Source organism: Ranitomeya imitator, unplaced genomic scaffold, assembly GCF_032444005.1.
Source record: "Ranitomeya imitator isolate aRanImi1 unplaced genomic scaffold, aRanImi1.pri SCAFFOLD_34, whole genome shotgun sequence".
Classification (NCBI taxonomy): domain Eukaryota; kingdom Metazoa; phylum Chordata; class Amphibia; order Anura; family Dendrobatidae; genus Ranitomeya; species Ranitomeya imitator.
The window spans coordinates 950,467-971,802 of NW_027193601.1; the positions used below are offsets into that span (position 1 = coordinate 950,467).

The 21,336-nt window shown below is 43.3% G+C and overlaps 1 protein-coding gene and 2 long non-coding RNA genes across 3 annotated transcripts; all 3 read left to right on the plus strand.

The window, feature by feature from the left end:
- Window positions 1–3,075: 3,075 nt before the first annotated feature.
- Window positions 3,076–7,459, plus strand: LOC138653783 (uncharacterized). Its single transcript, XM_069743361.1, has 4 exons — window positions 3,076–3,167; window positions 3,729–3,835; window positions 3,951–6,884; window positions 7,451–7,459. The coding sequence occupies exons 3-4, from the start codon at window positions 4,740–4,742 to the stop codon at window positions 7,457–7,459; spliced, it is 2,154 nt and encodes a 717-aa protein (XP_069599462.1). The 5' UTR covers window positions 3,076–3,167; window positions 3,729–3,835; window positions 3,951–4,739.
- A 343-nt stretch (window positions 7,460–7,802) lies between these two features.
- LOC138653785 (uncharacterized) lies at window positions 7,803–8,981 on the plus strand. The gene is made up of 5 exons (XR_011316004.1): window positions 7,803–7,894; window positions 7,989–8,053; window positions 8,149–8,216; window positions 8,456–8,562; window positions 8,678–8,981. It is a non-coding gene; the product is annotated as an uncharacterized lncRNA (long non-coding RNA).
- Window positions 8,982–12,529: 3,548 nt separating this feature from the next.
- On the plus strand, window positions 12,530–13,708 carry LOC138653786 (uncharacterized). Its single transcript, XR_011316005.1, has 5 exons — window positions 12,530–12,621; window positions 12,716–12,780; window positions 12,876–12,943; window positions 13,183–13,289; window positions 13,405–13,708. It is a non-coding gene; the product is annotated as an uncharacterized lncRNA (long non-coding RNA).
- Window positions 13,709–21,336: the final 7,628 nt, after the last annotated feature.

A 21,336-nucleotide genomic window follows, 5' to 3' on the forward strand; every position in this document is an offset into this window, starting at 1 on the left:
CTGGCCACACGTTGTTAAGGTGTTGGTCAAAAGAGATAAGTGAGTCAATAGGGCCATCCCAGATGCAGAATATGTCATCTATGTAGCGGCGCCATAAGCGCGAGTGGGTTTGAAATAGAGGATGGGTGTATACAAAATCTTGCTCGAAGGATGACATATATGCAATAGCATACGGGGGCGCTACGTGCGAGCCCATAGCGGTGCCCTGTTGTTGAATAAAGAAGGTGTCCTCAAACATAAAGTAGTTCTCCCTGAGAACTAAGTTTAAAAGGTCCGTGCAAAAGCGACGTATCTTTATGTGGGTGCCTGCTTCATTGAGGAGTCTGTCTACAGCTAATATACCTTTCTCATGTGTTATGGACGTGTAAAGGCTGCTCACGTCCCAGGTGACCAACAAGGAGGAGGAGGGGATAGCGCCCAGTGCCCTAATGAGTCCCAGGAAATCATTAGTGTCAAGGATAAAAGAGCTGGTAGATTTGACCAAAGGCGTAAGAATCTTTTCCAACACTATAGCAGGAGGGGATAGAATGGAGTCAGTAAGGGACACTATAGGACGTCCAGGAGGTTTGAACAGGCGTTTATGGATTTTGGGCAGAAGATAGAAAATGGGAGTTATGGGATCAGTTTTGATAAGGAAACTCCTGAGCTTATTGTCAATAGTGCCCTCCTGTTCATGGAACTCAAGTAGGGTCTTGATTTTCTGGGCAATATTATTGAGAGGATTTTGTGAGGTCACTCTGTATATATCAGAGTCATTCAATTGCCTGTAAGCCTCTTCCATATAGTCAGCCCGATCCATGATCACTATTGCCCCACCCTTATCAGCGGGTGGGGCAATAGTGATCATGGATCGGGCTGACTATATGGAAGAGGCTTACAGGCAATTGAATGACTCTGATATATACAGAGTGACCTCACAAAATCCTCTCAATAATATTGCCCAGAAAATCAAGACCCTACTTGAGTTCCATGAACAGGAGGGCACTATTGACAATAAGCTCAGGAGTTTCCTTATCAAAACTGATCCCATAACTCCCATTTTCTATCTTCTGCCCAAAATCCATAAACGCCTGTTCAAACCTCCTGGACGTCCTATAGTGTCCCTTACTGACTCCATTCTATCCCCTCCTGCTATAGTGTTGGAAAAGATTCTTACGCCTTTGGTCAAATCTACCAGCTCTTTTATCCTTGACACTAATGATTTCCTGGGACTCATTAGGGCACTGGGCGCTATCCCCTCCTCCTCCTTGTTGGTCACCTGGGACGTGAGCAGCCTTTACACGTCCATAACACATGAGAAAGGTATATTAGCTGTAGACAGACTCCTCAATGAAGCAGGCACCCACATAAAGATACGTCGCTTTTGCACGGACCTTTTAAACTTAGTTCTCAGGGAGAACTACTTTATGTTTGAGGACACCTTCTTTATTCAACAACAGGGCACCGCTATGGGCTCGCACGTAGCGCCCCCGTATGCTATTGCATATATGTCATCCTTCGAGCAAGATTTTGTATACACCCATCCTCTATTTCAAACCCACTCGCGCTTATGGCGCCGCTACATAGATGACATATTCTGCATCTGGGATGGCCCTATTGACTCACTTATCTCTTTTGACCAACACCTTAACAACGTGTGGCCAGAATTAAAATTCACTTTGCAACATAACATGGATCGGATAAGCTCTCTGGACACCCTTATCTGTAAAAACGATCATGGTGAGTTATCTATTGACCTATTCCTAATACCCACTGACAGGAACAGTCTCCTGCATTATAATAGTTGCCACCCCCCCTCCATTAAAAATGCGATCCCGAAATCACAATTCCAACGGATACACAGGATAGTTTCGGATGAAACCACCAGAAACACTAGACTAAACGAGATGCAACAAAAAATTTTCTAACCGTGGTTATCCACAAAAGACACTACTTCTAGCTAGACAGACTGGTGTTACCAACAGGTCTAACGACAATAATAAACGTATCCCCTTTGTTAGCACTTTTCATCCGTTTTCCAATATAGTACAATCTACCATTAGACGCCATTGGGGTTTATTGCAGAAAAGTTATCCGACTATCCCTGAGTTTAAGTTACCCTTTTTATCCTGTTTTCGCAGGGCAAAAAACTTACGGGACAAACTAGTGAAGGCGGATGTGGGTTCCAGGAGCACCATATCCAGACAAACTTTTTTACAGACACAAAAGCGGGGTACATTCCCCTGTCTTGGCTGCCTCCAATGTAATAACGTTCAAAAAGGTTCCAAAGTGTTCCATCCACACACGGGTCAGGGCATCCCGATTAGGGGCTATTATACATGCGACTCCTCATACGTAGTATACCTCATTAAATGCCCCTGCGGGCTTGCCTATGTTGGGGAAACCACCCAACCCATTAGGGACAGGGTCTCACAGCATAAATCCACTATTCGCTGCAATAAAAACCATCTGCCCCTTCCATATCACTTCCATCAAAAGAACCATAATATCGCGCAACTTAGGTTCCAGGTTCTGGAACAAATTGAACCAAATAGGAGAGGTCTTAATAGGATTAAAATCCTCAAAAAAAGAGAGGCTTTCTGGATTTTTACCCTCCAGACCCTAGAGCCTAAAGGTCTTAATAGGGAATATGACGTATCGGCCCTTTTGTAAATTATTGTACATTGTTGTTGTATTTTGTATATTATGTATATACTAATTTGTTCTTTTCTTCTTTCCTCTAGAATCGCTAGATTGCACTACGTTCACTATACTGGGCACCGTTTATACCCTGCACGGTATGACATCACAATCTTCCCCTATTCTATTATGGGTCCTGTTTCCTTTCTTTTTTTCTTCTCTTCTCTTTCTTGTCTTCTATTTCTTTGCATAGCGCTATAGCTATGAGCTTCCTCCCCTAGTCATCTTCTTTACACTGCCTCATTCACACACTTATTGTATGGTCAGGCATTTTTGCCTGCGGTCACATGACCGCTCCCAGCGTCCTGTACACTTAGGGACTCTCTCTGCCCTCCCCTTCCCACTAGCGCTGTCTGTGCATGCACCTTCTGTGGGTGGTCACATGACCATGATTACGTCATGAGTCACCGGGACTTATACCCGGAAGTGCCGCCCCTCCTGCAGCGTTGCTCCTCTCTGCCCTGCTCCACTGAGCGCTTAGGATCCAGGTATGTCGGCGGTTACTGCGCCTCTCCCCTCCTTTATTTACTGTTCTCTGCCCCATTGTGTATTTCCTGACCTGGTCACATTCTCTCCTCACAGCGCTGCTACTCCCCTCAGGCTCTGTGCCTTTTCATGACGCGGCACTCTCCATTGTGATCCTCCAGGTACATACACTCATGCTGTTTACTGGCTTTTCATTAGTATTCATTATGTGTGGTGTCCCTGTTAACCCTTTCCCCTCGGCTTTGGCTTTTTGCAGCATACTGCAGCTCTTGGATTTTCTGTTCTTGCTAACGCTCATCCAGGCTTTCTGGCTTCCTCATCCAGGTAGTATGTTGCTCCCACTTACTCTATTACTCTACCTCTCTTCTGTGTGTAGCTCCAAACGTTCATTTTCCGTTAGGCTTCATTTACATCATTCTCCTTTTCCACTTTTCCCTTTCAGGACCCATGTTACCTACGTTATTTGTTCTCTCTTCCTCATTCATTTTCCTTTTTTTTCCCTGTTTTCTGGGATGCCCAGTTACAGTTATGTGCACAGACTCACGTATCTCTTATTCTTCTAGGTCCTCACGTTAGACCATCCACTATGCTATTCCATATAGCTTCACTGGAGGCGTATTCTGTATCTCATGTCTGCGTTTCTAGTATCTGTAGAGTGCATTTCTGCTATGTATCCTTTTGTTTACTCTCCTCACTGAGCTAGACCCTCTCGGCCTGAGGTCGCACTATTACCAGCGTCCTTCCATCTCCAGCACTATTGTTACTTCCCTTATCCAGCATCTCAGCACGGACTATATCTCCACCTCGCACGGAGCACCTATTGTTCTGGATAGACTCATCTCTCTGGCACATGTCTCCCTGAACCAGATGGAGCATCACGTAGATTTTCGTTTTTTCACCATTAGATCTCTTTTTCGTTTTTTGCATTATATGACGTATATTTCCGCATCATGTGACACTGTATTCATTTATATGTTTCATAGTCAATGTCAAAGAAACGCTCTGACGAAGGTCCGGTGTGGACCGAAAACGTTTAGCACTTTTGTTTGTCTGGATGCATCAATAAACTAAGAAGCTTTTCTTCTCAAATTGAGTGCCAAGTTTTATTCATCTGTTATCTACGGGGTGGACACCCTACTTGAGCACCGCCAATCCTCATATTTACTGAGTGCCGTGTTCTCTAATCGTATCCTGTTTGTCCGCACACGAGCACCATAGACGATGTCAAGTGGAATTTTTTCCTTCAACGCTACAGAGACAGCTGAAATCCTATCCAAAGTGACTGCATCCAGTGACTTTCTCCAGATCCCCACGCAAGAGATTAAACACAGGGATCTGGAACGTGAGTCAAAAAGGGCAGTCAATCTTGAACTACATATTATCACTCTTGCCGAATATCTCCGTGTCCAACGCATACCAAGGGGCCTACGGGTCCCCTTACAACCCACTTTCTTTAAGGACGACAAGGAATATTGCACTAAATTCGAGCACATTTTAAACAAGTGCTCTGCTGATTTGATGACATTAACCTTGTCTTATTTGCAACAGAACCTGGATACCGTCAACTCGCAGATATGTGCCATAGAAAACCAGTTAACCAGCACCATGTCCCAGGAGGCCTTCCAAGATCTCAAAGCACAAAACCAGGAGACCCTGCGCACACACAGACTCGACCTGGAAAAAAAGAAAAGGTCGAAATTTTTAAGGGACACCGAAGATTACCTCCAGAACAGAGTGTACCAGTGGCGGGAACCCCAGCGAGGCTTCAGGCGTCGGACCTCCCTAAGTTCCTCAGGCTCGGCCGACAGCAGACCTGGCACCTCAAATACCTACACATCCAGCAATTTTTTAGGCAACAGCCGGGGACGCTCAAAAGGAAGACGAGGCGGGGGGGCCAATGTCGCCGGGGACTCCAGAAGCCACATGTCGACCAGATCACAGGTACGCAACCCCCACTGGTGATTAACATCTCGTCAAAATCCATGGACACTTCCCAATTGACTTTACTCCAGAAAGGCTTGTCCTTCTGTCCAACTTATAAGTTCAATTCGTTTGAACTTAATATGGATTTACAGAGGTTCTTCCGTAACCTCCGTTTACGTGTCCATTTTTCCACTCATCTACCTTCAGGTGACCCTCCCTCACAGGCGGGACAATCTCTCCTAGGCCTCCGGGGCTTGGGCCTTCGTTCCCCAAGCTCTTTTATGCCTCCCAAAAATAGTCCACCTATCGAGACTTTTATCTCGCTGGTGGAAAGGGACATTGATGCCTTCCACCGCGATTTACACTTGGGCAAATTCCACTCTCACACTAACTTATTGCCATCCGAGAAACTGGCCCTTGATCAGTTATCTGCTGATAAAACACTTGTGGTTAAACCCGCTGATAAGGGTGGGGCAATAGTGATCATGGATCGGGCTGACTATATGGAAGAGGCTTACAGGCAATTGAATGACTCTGATATATACAGAGTGACCTCACAAAATCCTCTCAATAATATTGCCCAGAAAATCAAGACCCTACTTGAGTTCCATGAACAGGAGGGCACTATTGACAATAAGCTCAGGAGTTTCCTTATCAAAACTGATCCCATAACTCCCATTTTCTATCTTCTGCCCAAAATCCATAAACGCCTGTTCAAACCTCCTGGACGTCCTATAGTGTCCCTTACTGACTCCATTCTATCCCCTCCTGCTATAGTGTTGGAAAAGATTCTTACGCCTTTGGTCAAATCTACCAGCTCTTTTATCCTTGACACTAATGATTTCCTGGGACTCATTAGGGCACTGGGCGCTATCCCCTCCTCCTCCTTGTTGGTCACCTGGGACGTGAGCAGCCTTTACACGTCCATAACACATGAGAAAGGTATATTAGCTGTAGACAGACTCCTCAATGAAGCAGGCACCCACATAAAGATACGTCGCTTTTGCACGGACCTTTTAAACTTAGTTCTCAGGGAGAACTACTTTATGTTTGAGGACACCTTCTTTATTCAACAACAGGGCACCGCTATGGGCTCGCACGTAGCGCCCCCGTATGCTATTGCATATATGTCATCCTTCGAGCAAGATTTTGTATACACCCATCCTCTATTTCAAACCCACTCGCGCTTATGGCGCCGCTACATAGATGACATATTCTGCATCTGGGATGGCCCTATTGACTCACTTATCTCTTTTGACCAACACCTTAACAACGTGTGGCCAGAATTAAAATTCACTTTGCAACATAACATGGATCGGATAAGCTTTCTGGACACCCTTATCTGTAAAAACGATCATGGTGAGTTATCTATTGACCTATTCCTAAAACCCACTGACAGGAACAGTCTCCTGCATTACAATAGTTGCCACCCCCCCTCCATTAAAAATGCGATCCCGAAATCACAATTCCAACGGATACACAGGATAGTTTCGGATGAAACCACCAGAAACACTAGACTAAACGAGATGCAACAAAAATTTTCTAACCGTGGTTATCCACAAAAGACACTACTTCTAGCTAGACAGACTGGTGTTACCAACAGGTCTAACGACAATAATAAACGTATCCCCTTTGTTAGCACTTTTCATCCGTTTTCCAATATAGTACAATCTACCATTAGACGCCATTGGGGTTTATTGCAGAAAAGTTATCCGACTATCCCTGAGTTTAAGTTACCCTTTTTATCCTGTTTTCGCAGGGCAAAAAACTTACGGGACAAACTAGTGAAGGCGGATGTGGGTTCCAGGAGCACCATATCCAGACAAACTTTTTTACAGACACAAAAGCGGGGTACATTCCCCTGTCTTGGCTGCCTCCAATGTAATAACGTTCAAAAAGGTTCCAAAGTGTTCCATCCACACACGGGTCAGGGCATCCCGATTAGGGGCTATTATACATGCGACTCCTCATACGTAGTATACCTCATTAAATGCCCCTGCGGGCTTGCCTATGTTGGGGAAACCACCCAACCCATTAGGGACAGGGTCTCACAGCATAAATCCACTATTCGCTGCAATAAAAACCATCTGCCCCTTCCATATCACTTCCATCAAAAGAACCATAATATCGCGCAACTTAGGTTCCAGGTTCTGGAACAAATTGAACCAAATAGGAGAGGTCTTAATAGGATTAAAATCCTCAAAAAAAGAGAGGCTTTCTGGATTTTTACCCTCCAGACCCTAGAGCCTAAAGGTCTTAATAGGGAATATGACGTATCGGCCCTTTTGTAAATTATTGTACATTGTTGTTGTATTTTGTATATTATGTATATACTAATTTGTTCTTTTCTTCTTTCCTCTAGAATCGCTAGATTGCACTACGTTCACTATACTGGGCACCGTTTATACCCTGCACGGTATGACATCACAATCTTCCCCTATTCTATTATGGGTCCTGTTTCCTTTCTTTTTTTCTTCTCTTCTCTTTCTTGTCTTCTATTTCTTTGCATAGCGCTATAGCTATGAGCTTCCTCCCCTAGTCATCTTCTTTACACTGCCTCATTCACACACTTATTGTATGGTCAGGCATTTTTGCCTGCGGTCACATGACCGCTCCCAGCGTCCTGTACACTTAGGGACTCTCTCTGCCCTCCCCTTCCCACTAGCGCTGTCTGTGCATGCACCTTCTGTGGGTGGTCACATGACCATGATTACGTCATGAGTCACCGGGACTTATACCCGGAAGTGCCGCCCCTCCTGCAGCGTTGCTCCTCTCTGCCCTGCTCCACTGAGCGCTTAGGATCCAGGTATGTCGGCGGTTACTGCGCCTCTCCCCTCCTTTATTTACTGTTCTCTGCCCCATTGTGTATTTCCTGACCTGGTCACATTCTCTCCTCACAGCGCCGCTACTCCCCTCAGGCTCTGTGCCTTTTCATGACGCGGCACTCTCCATTGTGATCCTCCAGGTACATACACTCATGCTGTTTACTGGCTTTTCATTAGTATTCATTATGTGTGGTGTCCCTGTTAACCCTTTCCCCTCGGCTTTGGCTTTTTGCAGCATACTGCAGCTCTTGGATTTTCTGTTCTTGCTAACGCTCATCCAGGCTTTCTGGCTTCCTCATCCAGGTAGTATGTTGCTCCCACTTACTCTATTACTCTACCTCTCTTCTGTGTGTAGCTCCAAACGTTCATTTTCCGTTAGGCTTCATTTACATCATTCTCCTTTTCCACTTTTCCCTTTCAGGACCCATGTTACCTACGTTATTTGTTCTCTCTTCCTCATTCATTTTCCTTTTTTTTCCCTGTTTTCTGGGATGCCCAGTTACAGTTATGTGCACAGACTCACGTATCTCTTATTCTTCTAGGTCCTCACGTTAGACCATCCACTATGCTATTCCATATAGCTTCACTGGAGGCGTATTCTGTATCTCATGTCTGCGTTTCTAGTATCTGTAGAGTGCATTTCTGCTATGTATCCTTTTGTTTACTCTCCTCACTGAGCTAGACCCTCTCGGCCTGAGGTCGCACTATTACCAGCGTCCTTCCATCTCCAGCACTATTGTTACTTCCCTTATCCAGCATCTCAGCACGGACTATATCTCCACCTCGCACGGAGCACCTATTGTTCTGGATAGACTCATCTCTCTGGCACATGTCTCCCTGAACCAGATGGAGCATCACGTAGATTTTCGTTTTTTCACCATTAGATCTCTTTTTCGTTTTTTGCATTATATGACGTATATTTCCGCATCATGTGACACTGTATTCATTTATATGTTTCATAGTCAATGTCAAAGAAACGCTCTGACGAAGGTCCGGTGTGGACCGAAAACGTTTAGCACTTTTGTTTGTCTGGATGCATCAATAAACTAAGAAGCTTTTCTTCTCAAATTGAGTGCCAAGTTTTATTCATCTGTTATCTACGGGGTGGACACCCTACTTGAGCACCGCCAATCCTCATATTTACTGAGTGCCGTGTTCTCTAATCGTATCCTGTTTGTCCGCACACGAGCACCATAGACGATGTCAAGTGGAATTTTTTCCTTCAACGCTACAGAGACAGCTGAAATCCTATCCAAAGTGACTGCATCCAGTGACTTTCTCCAGATCCCCACGCAAGAGATTAAACACAGGGATCTGGAACGTGAGTCAAAAAGGGCAGTCAATCTTGAACTACATATTATCACTCTTGCCGAATATCTCCGTGTCCAACGCATACCAAGGGGCCTACGGGTCCCCTTACAACCCACTTTCTTTAAGGACGACAAGGAATATTGCACTAAATTCGAGCACATTTTAAACAAGTGCTCTGCTGATTTGATGACATTAACCTTGTCTTATTTGCAACAGAACCTGGATACCGTCAACTCGCAGATATGTGCCATAGAAAACCAGTTAACCAGCACCATGTCCCAGGAGGCCTTCCAAGATCTCAAAGCACAAAACCAGGAGACCCTGCGCACACACAGACTCGACCTGGAAAAAAAGAAAAGGTCGAAATTTTTAAGGGACACCGAAGATTACCTCCAGAACAGAGTGTACCAGTGGCGGGAACCCCAGCGAGGCTTCAGGCGTCGGACCTCCCTAAGTTCCTCAGGCTCGGCCGACAGCAGACCTGGCACCTCAAATACCTACACATCCAGCAATTTTTTAGGCAACAGCCGGGGACGCTCAAAAGGAAGACGAGGCGGGGGGGCCAATGTCGCCGGGGACTCCAGAAGCCACATGTCGACCAGATCACAGGTACGCAACCCCCACTGGTGATTAACATCTCGTCAAAATCCATGGACACTTCCCAATTGACTTTACTCCAGAAAGGCTTGTCCTTCTGTCCAACTTATAAGTTCAATTCGTTTGAACTTAATATGGATTTACAGAGGTTCTTCCGTAACCTCCGTTTACGTGTCCATTTTTCCACTCATCTACCTTCAGGTGACCCTCCCTCACAGGCGGGACAATCTCTCCTAGGCCTCCGGGGCTTGGGCCTTCGTTCCCCAAGCTCTTTTATGCCTCCCAAAAATAGTCCACCTATCGAGACTTTTATCTCGCTGGTGGAAAGGGACATTGATGCCTTCCACCGCGATTTACACTTGGGCAAATTCCACTCTCACACTAACTTATTGCCATCCGAGAAACTGGCCCTTGATCAGTTATCTGCTGATAAAACACTTGTGGTTAAACCCGCTGATAAGGGTGGGGCAATAGTGATCATGGATCGGGCTGACTATATGGAAGAGGCTTACAGGCAATTGAATGACTCTGATATATACAGAGTGACCTCACAAAATCCTCTCAATAATATTGCCCAGAAAATCAAGACCCTACTTGAGTTCCATGAACAGGAGGGCACTATTGACAATAAGCTCAGGAGTTTCCTTATCAAAACTGATCCCATAACTCCCATTTTCTATCTTCTGCCCAAAATCCATAAACGCCTGTTCAAACCTCCTGGACGTCCTATAGTGTCCCTTACTGACTCCATTCTATCCCCTCCTGCTATAGTGTTGGAAAAGATTCTTACGCCTTTGGTCAAATCTACCAGCTCTTTTATCCTTGACACTAATGATTTCCTGGGACTCATTAGGGCACTGGGCGCTATCCCCTCCTCCTCCTTGTTGGTCACCTGGGACGTGAGCAGCCTTTACACGTCCATAACACATGAGAAAGGTATATTAGCTGTAGACAGACTCCTCAATGAAGCAGGCACCCACATAAAGATACGTCGCTTTTGCACGGACCTTTTAAACTTAGTTCTCAGGGAGAACTACTTTATGTTTGAGGACACCTTCTTTATTCAACAACAGGGCACCGCTATGGGCTCGCACGTAGCGCCCCCGTATGCTATTGCATATATGTCATCCTTCGAGCAAGATTTTGTATACACCCATCCTCTATTTCAAACCCACTCGCGCTTATGGCGCCGCTACATAGATGACATATTCTGCATCTGGGATGGCCCTATTGACTCACTTATCTCTTTTGACCAACACCTTAACAACGTGTGGCCAGAATTAAAATTCACTTTGCAACATAACATGGATCGGATAAGCTTTCTGGACACCCTTATCTGTAAAAACGATCATGGTGAGTTATCTATTGACCTATTCCTAAAACCCACTGACAGGAACAGTCTCCTGCATTACAATAGTTGCCACCCCCCCTCCATTAAAAATGCGATCCCGAAATCACAATTCCAACGGATACACAGGATAGTTTCGGATGAAACCACCAGAAACACTAGACTAAACGAGATGCAACAAAAATTTTCTAACCGTGGTTATCCACAAAAGACACTACTTCTAGCTAGACAGACTGGTGTTACCAACAGGTCTAACGACAATAATAAACGTATCCCCTTTGTTAGCACTTTTCATCCGTTTTCCAATATAGTACAATCTACCATTAGACGCCATTGGGGTTTATTGCAGAAAAGTTATCCGACTATCCCTGAGTTTAAGTTACCCTTTTTATCCTGTTTTCGCAGGGCAAAAAACTTACGGGACAAACTAGTGAAGGCGGATGTGGGTTCCAGGAGCACCATATCCAGACAAACTTTTTTACAGACACAAAAGCGGGGTACATTCCCCTGTCTTGGCTGCCTCCAATGTAATAACGTTCAAAAAGGTTCCAAAGTGTTCCATCCACACACGGGTCAGGGCATCCCGATTAGGGGCTATTATACATGCGACTCCTCATACGTAGTATACCTCATTAAATGCCCCTGCGGGCTTGCCTATGTTGGGGAAACCACCCAACCCATTAGGGACAGGGTCTCACAGCATAAATCCACTATTCGCTGCAATAAAAACCATCTGCCCCTTCCATATCACTTCCATCAAAAGAACCATAATATCGCGCAACTTAGGTTCCAGGTTCTGGAACAAATTGAACCAAATAGGAGAGGTCTTAATAGGATTAAAATCCTCAAAAAAAGAGAGGCTTTCTGGATTTTTACCCTCCAGACCCTAGAGCCTAAAGGTCTTAATAGGGAATATGACGTATCGGCCCTTTTGTAAATTATTGTACATTGTTGTTGTATTTTGTATATTATGTATATACTAATTTGTTCTTTTCTTCTTTCCTCTAGAATCGCTAGATTGCACTACGTTCACTATACTGGGCACCGTTTATACCCTGCACGGTATGACATCACAATCTTCCCCTATTCTATTATGGGTCCTGTTTCCTTTCTTTTTTTCTTCTCTTCTCTTTCTTGTCTTCTATTTCTTTGCATAGCGCTATAGCTATGAGCTTCCTCCCCTAGTCATCTTCTTTACACTGCCTCATTCACACACTTATTGTATGGTCAGGCATTTTTGCCTGCGGTCACATGACCGCTCCCAGCGTCCTGTACACTTAGGGACTCTCTCTGCCCTCCCCTTCCCACTAGCGCTGTCTGTGCATGCACCTTCTGTGGGTGGTCACATGACCATGATTACGTCATGAGTCACCGGGACTTATACCCGGAAGTGCCGCCCCTCCTGCAGCGTTGCTCCTCTCTGCCCTGCTCCACTGAGCGCTTAGGATCCAGGTATGTCGGCGGTTACTGCGCCTCTCCCCTCCTTTATTTACTGTTCTCTGCCCCATTGTGTATTTCCTGACCTGGTCACATTCTCTCCTCACAGCGCCGCTACTCCCCTCAGGCTCTGTGCCTTTTCATGACGCGGCACTCTCCATTGTGATCCTCCAGGTACATACACTCATGCTGTTTACTGGCTTTTCATTAGTATTCATTATGTGTGGTGTCCCTGTTAACCCTTTCCCCTCGGCTTTGGCTTTTTGCAGCATACTGCAGCTCTTGGATTTTCTGTTCTTGCTAACGCTCATCCAGGCTTTCTGGCTTCCTCATCCAGGTAGTATGTTGCTCCCACTTACTCTATTACTCTACCTCTCTTCTGTGTGTAGCTCCAAACGTTCATTTTCCGTTAGGCTTCATTTACATCATTCTCCTTTTCCACTTTTCCCTTTCAGGACCCATGTTACCTACGTTATTTGTTCTCTCTTCCTCATTCATTTTCCTTTTTTTTCCCTGTTTTCTGGGATGCCCAGTTACAGTTATGTGCACAGACTCACGTATCTCTTATTCTTCTAGGTCCTCACGTTAGACCATCCACTATGCTATTCCATATAGCTTCACTGGAGGCGTATTCTGTATCTCATGTCTGCGTTTCTAGTATCTGTAGAGTGCATTTCTGCTATGTATCCTTTTGTTTACTCTCCTCACTGAGCTAGACCCTCTCGGCCTGAGGTCGCACTATTACCAGCGTCCTTCCATCTCCAGCACTATTGTTACTTCCCTTATCCAGCATCTCAGCACGGACTATATCTCCACCTCGCACGGAGCACCTATTGTTCTGGATAGACTCATCTCTCTGGCACATGTCTCCCTGAACCAGATGGAGCATCACGTAGATTTTCGTTTTTTCACCATTAGATCTCTTTTTCGTTTTTTGCATTATATGACGTATATTTCCGCATCATGTGACACTGTATTCATTTATATGTTTCATAGTCAATGTCAAAGAAACGCTCTGACGAAGGTCCGGTGTGGACCGAAAACGTTTAGCACTTTTGTTTGTCTGGATGCATCAATAAACTAAGAAGCTTTTCTTCTCAAATTGAGTGCCAAGTTTTATTCATCTGTTATCTACGGGGTGGACACCCTACTTGAGCACCGCCAATCCTCATATTTACTGAGTGCCGTGTTCTCTAATCGTATCATGTTTTCAGGTATCTCCTATACTAATAGAGCCACATGCTCACCGGTTTGCCACATGATGTAGGCCTATGGACTGAACAAGAAACCACGAAAAATTTTAACCAGTCATCATTCTCACAACACTGAGGACCAGTCATTCGAAATGACTTCTCCATGCATTTTATGCATTGGTAAAAGCACTATGATGAAAAGTGTGATATGTTTTCAGGTATCTCCTATACTAATAGAGCCACATGCTCACCGGTTTGCCACATGATGTAGGCCTATGGACTGAACAAGAAACCACCAAAAATTTTATCCAGTCATCGTTCTCACAACACTGAGGACCAGTCATTCGAAATGACTTCTCCATGCATTTTATGCATTGGTAAAAGCACTATGATGAAAAGTGTGATACGTTTTCAGGTATCTCCTATACTAATAGAGCCACATGCTCACCGGTTTGCCACATGATGTAGGCCTATGGACTGAACAAGAAACCACCAAAAATTTTAACCAGTCATCGTTCTCACAACACTGAGGACCAGTCATTCGAAATGACTTCTCCATGCATTTTATGCATTGGTAAAAGCACTATGATGAAAAGTGTGATATGTTTTCAGGTATCTCCTATACTAATAGAGCCACATGCTCACCGGTTTGCCACATGATGTAGGCCTATGGACTGAACAAGAAACCACCAAAAATTTTAACCAGTCATCGTTCTCACAACACTGAGGACCAGTCATTCGAAATGACTTCTCCATGCATTTTATGCATTGGTAAAAGCACTATGATGAAAAGTGTGATATGTTTTCAGGTATCTCCTATACTAATAGAGCCACATGCTCACCGGTTTGCCACATGATGTAGGCCTATGGACTGAACAAGAAACCACCAAAAATTTTAACCAGTCATCGTTCTCACAACACTGAGGACCAGTCATTCGAAATGACTTCTCCATGCATTTTATGCATTGGTAAAAGCACTATGATGAAAAGTGTGATATGTTTTCAGGTATCTCCTATACTAATAGAGCCACATGCTCACCGGTTTGCCACATGATGTAGGCCTATGGACTGAACAAGAAACCACCAAAAATTTTAACCAGTCATCGTTCTCACAACACTGAGGACCAGTCATTCGAAATGACTTCTCCATGCATTTTATGCATTGGTAAAAGCACTATGATGAAAAGTGTGATATGTTTTCAGGTATCTCCTATACTAATAGAGCCACATGCTCACCGGTTTGCCACATGATGTAGGCCTATGGACTGAACAAGAAACCACCAAAAATTTTAACCAGTCATCGTTCTCACAACACTGAGGACCAGTCATTCGAAATGACTTCTCCATGCATTTTATGCATTGGTAAAAGCACTATGATGAAAAGTGTGATATGTTTTCAGGTATCTCCTATACTAATAGAGCCACATGCTCACCGGTTTGCCACATGATGTAGGCCTATGGACTGAACAAGAAACCACCAAAAATTTTAACCAGTCATCGTTCTCACAACACTGAGGACCAGTCATTCGAAATGACTTCTCCATGCATTTTATGCATTGGTAAAAGCACTATGATGAAAAGTGTGATATGTTTTCAGGTATCTCCTATACTAATAGAGCCACATGCTCACCGGTTTGCCACATGATGTAGGCCTATGGACTGAACAAGAAACCACCAAAAATTTTAACCAGTCATCGTTCTCACAACACTGAGGACCAGTCATTCGAAATGACTTCTCCATGCATTTTATACATTGGTAAAAGCACTATGATGAAAAGTGTGATATGTTTTCAGGTATCTCCTATACTAATCGAGCCACATGCTCACCGGTTTGCCACATGATGTAGGCCTATGGACTGAACAAGAAACCACCAAAAATTTTAACCAGTCATCGTTCTCACAACACTGAGGACCAGTCATTCGAAATGACTTCTCCATGCATTTTATGCATTGGTAAAAGCACTATGATGAAAAGTGTGATATGTTTTCAGGTATCTCCTATACTAATAGAGCCACATGCTCACCGGTTTGCCACATGATGTAGGCCTATGGACTGAACAAGAAACCACGAAAAATTTTAACCAGTCATCATTCTCACAACACTGAGGACCAGTCATTCGAAATGACTTCTCCATGCATTTTATGCATTGGTAAAAGCACTATGATGAAAAGTGTGATATGTTTTCAGGTATCTCCTATACTAATAGAGCCACATGCTCACCGGTTTGCCACATGATGTAGGCCTATGGACTGAACAAGAAACCACCAAAAATTTTATCCAGTCATCGTTCTCACAACACTGAGGACCAGTCATTCGAAATGACTTCTCCATGCATTTTATGCATTGGTAAAAGCACTATGATGAAAAGTGTGATATGTTTTCAGGTATCTCCTATACTAATAGAGCCACATGCTCACCGGTTTGCCACATGATGTAGGCCTATGGACTGAACAAGAAACCACCAAAAATTTTAACCAGTCATCGTTCTCACAACACTGAGGACCAGTCATTCGAAATGACTTCTCCATGCATTTTATGCATTGGTAAAAGCACTATGATGAAAAGTGTGATATGTTTTCAGGTATCTCCTATACTAATAGAGCCACATGCTCACCGGTTTGCCACATGATGTAGGCCTATGGACTGAACAAGAAACCACCAAAAATTTTAACCAGTCATCGTTCTCACAACACTGAGGACCAGTCATTCGAAATGACTTCTCCATGCATTTTATGCATTGGTAAAAGCACTATGATGAAAAGTGTGATATGTTTTCAGGTATCTCCTATACTAATAGAGCCACATGCTCACCGGTTTGCCACATGATGTAGGCCTATGGACTGAACAAGAAACCACCAAAAATTTTAACCAGTCATCGTTCTCACAACACTGAGGACCAGTCATTCGAAATGACTTCTCCATGCATTTTATGCATTGGTAAAAGCACTATGATGAAAAGTGTGATATGTTTTCAGGTATCTCCTATACTAATAGAGCCACATGCTCACCGGTTTGCCACATGATGTAGGCCTATGGACTGAACAAGAAACCACCAAAAATTTTAACCAGTCATCGTTCTCACAACACTGAGGACCAGTCATTCGAAATGACTTCTCCATGCATTTTATGCATTGGTAAAAGCACTATGATTGAAAAGTGTGATATGTTTTCAGGTATCTCCCATACTAATAGAGCCACATGCTCACCGGTTTGCCACATGATGTAGGCCTATGGACTGAACAAGAAACCACCAAAAATTTTAACCAGTCATCGTTCTCACAACACTGAGGACCAGTCATTCGAAATGACTTCTCCATGCATTTTATGCATTGGTAAAAGCACTATGATGAAAAGTGTGATATGTTTTCAGGTATCTCCTATACTAATAGAGCCACATGCTCACCGGTTTGCCACATGATGTAGGCCTATGGACTGAACAAGAAACCACCAAAAATTTTAACCAGTCATCGTTCTCACAACACTGAGGACCAGTCATTCGAAATGACTTCTCCATGCATTTTATGCATTGGTAAAAGCACTATGATGAAAAGTGTGATATGTTTTCAGGTATCTCCTATACTAATAGAGCCACATGCTCACCGGTTTGCCACATGATGTAGGCCTATGGACTGAACAAGAAACCACCAAAAATTTTAACCAGTCATCGTTCTCACAACACTGAGGACCAGTCATTCGAAATGACTTCTCCATGCATTTTATGCATTGGTAAAAGCACTATGATGAAAAGTGTGATATGTTTTCAGGTATCTCCTATACTAATAGAGCCACATGCTCACCGGTTTGCCACATGATGTAGGCCTATGGACTGAACAAGAAACCACCAAAAATTTTAACCAGTCATCGTTCTCACAACACTGAGGACCAGTCATTCGAAATGACTTCTCCATGCATTTTATGCATTGGTAAAAGCACTATGATGAAAAGTGTGATATGTTTTCAGGTATCTCCTATACTAATAGAGCCACATGCTCACCGGTTTGCCACATGATGTAGGCCTATGGACTGAACAAGAAACCACCAAAAATTTTAACCAGTCATCGTTCTCACAACACTGAGGACCAGTCATTCGAAATGACTTCTCCATGCATTTTATGCATTGGTAAAAGCACTATGATGAAAAGTGTGATATGTTTTCAGGTATCTCCTATACTAATAGAGCCACATGCTCACCGGTTTGCCACATGCTGTAGGCCTATGGACTGAACAAGAAACCACCAAAAATTTTAACCAGTCATCGTTCTCACAACACTGAGGACCAGTCATTCGAAATGACTTCTCCATGCATTTTATGCATTTTTAAAAGCACTATGATGAAAAGTGTGATATATTTTCAGGTATCTCCTATACTAATAGAGCCACATGCTCACCGGTTTGCCACATGCTGTAGGCCTATGGACTGAACAAGAAACCACCAAAAATTTTAACCAGTCATCGTTCTCACAACACTGAGGACCAGTCATTCGAAATGACTTCTCCATGCATTTTATGCATTGGTAAAAGCACTATGATGAAAAGTGTGATATGTTTTCAGGTATCTCCTATACTAATAGAGCCACATGCTCACCGGTTTGCCACATGATGTAGGCCTATGGACTGAACAAGAAACCACCAAAAATTTTAACCAGTCATCGTTCTCACAACACTGAGGACCAGTCATTCGAAATGACTTCTCCATGCATTTTATGCATTGGTAAAAGCACTATGATGAAAAGTGTGATATGTTTTCAGGTATCTCCTATACTAATAGAGCCACATGCTCACCGGTTTGCCACATGATGTAGGCCTATGGACTGAACAAGAAACCACCAAAAATTTTAACCAGTCATCGTTCTCACAACACTGAGGACCAGTCATTCGAAATGACTTCTCCATGCATTTTATGCATTGGTAAAAGCACTATGATGAAAAGTGTGATATGTTTTCAGGTATCTCCTATACTAATAGAGCCACATGCTCACCGGTTTGCCACATGATGTAGGCCTATGGACTGAACAAGAAACCACCAAAAATTTTAACCAGTCATCGTTCTCACAACACTGAGGACCAGTCATTCGAAATGACTTCTCCATGCATTTTATGCATTGGTAAAAGCACTATGATGAAAAGTGTGATATGTTTTCAGGTATCTCCTATACTAATAGAGCCACATGCTCACCGGTTTGCCACATGCTGTAGGCCTATGGACTGAACAAGAAACCACCAAAAATTTTAACCAGTCATCGTTCTCACAACACTGAGGACCAGTCATTCGAAATGACTTCTCCATGCATTTTATGCATTTTTAAAAGCACTATGATGAAAAGTGTGATATATTTTCAGGTATCTCCTATACTAATAGAGCCACATGCTCACCGGTTTGCCACATGCTGTAGGCCTATGGACTGAACAAGAAACCACCAAAAATTTTAACCAGTCATCGTTCTCACAACACTGAGGACCAGTCATTCGAAATGACTTCTCCATGCATTTTATGCATTGGTAAAAGCACTATGATGAAAAGTGTGATATGTTTTCAGGTATCTCCTATACTAATAGAGCCACATGCTCACCGGTTTGCCACATGATGTAGGCCTGTGGACTGAACAAGAAACCACCAAAAATTTTAACCAGTCATCGTTCTCACAACACTGAGGACCAGTCATTCGAAATGACTTCTCCATGCATTTTATGCATTGGTAAAAGCACTATGATGAAAAGTGTGATATGTTTTCAGGTATCTCCTATACTAATAGAGCCACATGCTCACCGGTTTGCCACATGATGTAGGCCTATGGACTGAACAAGAAACCACCAAAAATTTTAACCAGTCATCGTTCTCACAACACTGAGGACCAGTCATTCGAAATGACTTCTCCATGCATTTTATGCATTGGTAAAAGCACTATGATGAAAAGTGTGATATGTTTTCAGGTATCTCCTATACTAATAGAGCCACATGCTCACCGGTTTGCCACATGATGTAGGCCTATGGACTGAACAAGAAACCACCAAAAATTTTATCCAGTCATCGTTCTCACAACACTGAGGACCAGTCATTCGAAATGACTTCTCCATGCATTTTATGCATTGGTAAAAGCACTATGATGAAAAGTGTGATATGTTTTCAGGTATCTCCTATACTAATAGAGCCACATGCTCACCGGTTTGCCACATGATGTAGGCCTATGGACTGAACAAGAAACCACCAAAAATTTTAACCAGTCATCGTTCTCACAACACTGAGGACCAGTCATTCGAAATGACTTCTCCATGCATTTTATGCATTGGTAAAAGCACTATGATGAAAAGTGTGATATGTTTTCAGGTATCTCCTATACTAATAGAGCCACATGCTCACCGGTTTGCCACATGATGTAGGCCTATGGACTGAACAAGAAACCACCAAAAATTTTAACCAGTCATCGTTCTCACAACACTGAGGACCAGTCATTCGAAATGACTTCTCCATGCATTTTATGCATTGGTAAAAGCACTATGATGAAAAGTGTGATATGTTTTCAGGTATCTCCTATACTAATCGAGCCACATGCTCACCGGTTTGCCACATGATGTAGGCCTATGGACTGAACAAGAAACCACCAAAAATTTTAACCAGTCATCGTTCTCACAACACTGAGGACCAGTCATTCGAAATGACTTCTCCATGCATTTTATGCATTGGTAAAAGCACTATGATGAAAAGTGTGATATGTTTTCAGGTATCTCCTATACTAATAGAGCCACATACTCACCGGTTTGCCACATAATGTAGGCCTATGGACTGAACAAGAAACCACGAAAAATTTTAACCAGTCATCATTCTCACAACACTGAGGACCAGTCATTCGAAATGACTTCTCCATGCATTTTATGCATTGGTAAAAGCACTATGATGAAAAGTGTGATATGTTTTCAGGTATCTCCTATACTAATAGAGCCACATGCTCACCGGTTTGCCACATGATGTAGGCCTATGGACTGAACAAGAAACCACCAAAAATTTTATCCAGTCATCGTTCTCACAACACTGAGGACCAGTCATTCGAAATGACTTCTCCATGCATTTTATGCATTGGTAAAAGCACTATGATGAAAAGTGTGATATGTTTTCAGGTATCTCCTATACTAATAGAGCCACATGCTCACCGGTTTGCCACATGATGTAGGCCTATGGACTGAACAAGAAACCACCAAAAATTTTAACCAGTCATCGTTCTCACAACACTGAGGACCAGTCATTCGAAATGACTTCTCCATGCATTTTATGCATTGGTAAAAGCACTATGATGAAAAGTGTGATATGTTTTCAGGTATCTCCTATACTAATAGAGCCACATGCTCACCGGTTTGCCACATGATGTAGGCCTATGGACTGAACAAGAAACCACCAAAAATTTTAACCAGTCATCGTTCTCACAACACTGAAGACCAGTCATTCGAAATGACTTCTCCATGCATTTTATGCATTGGTAAAAGCACTATGATGAAAAGTGTGATATGTTTTCAGGTATCTCCTATACTAATAAAGCCACATGC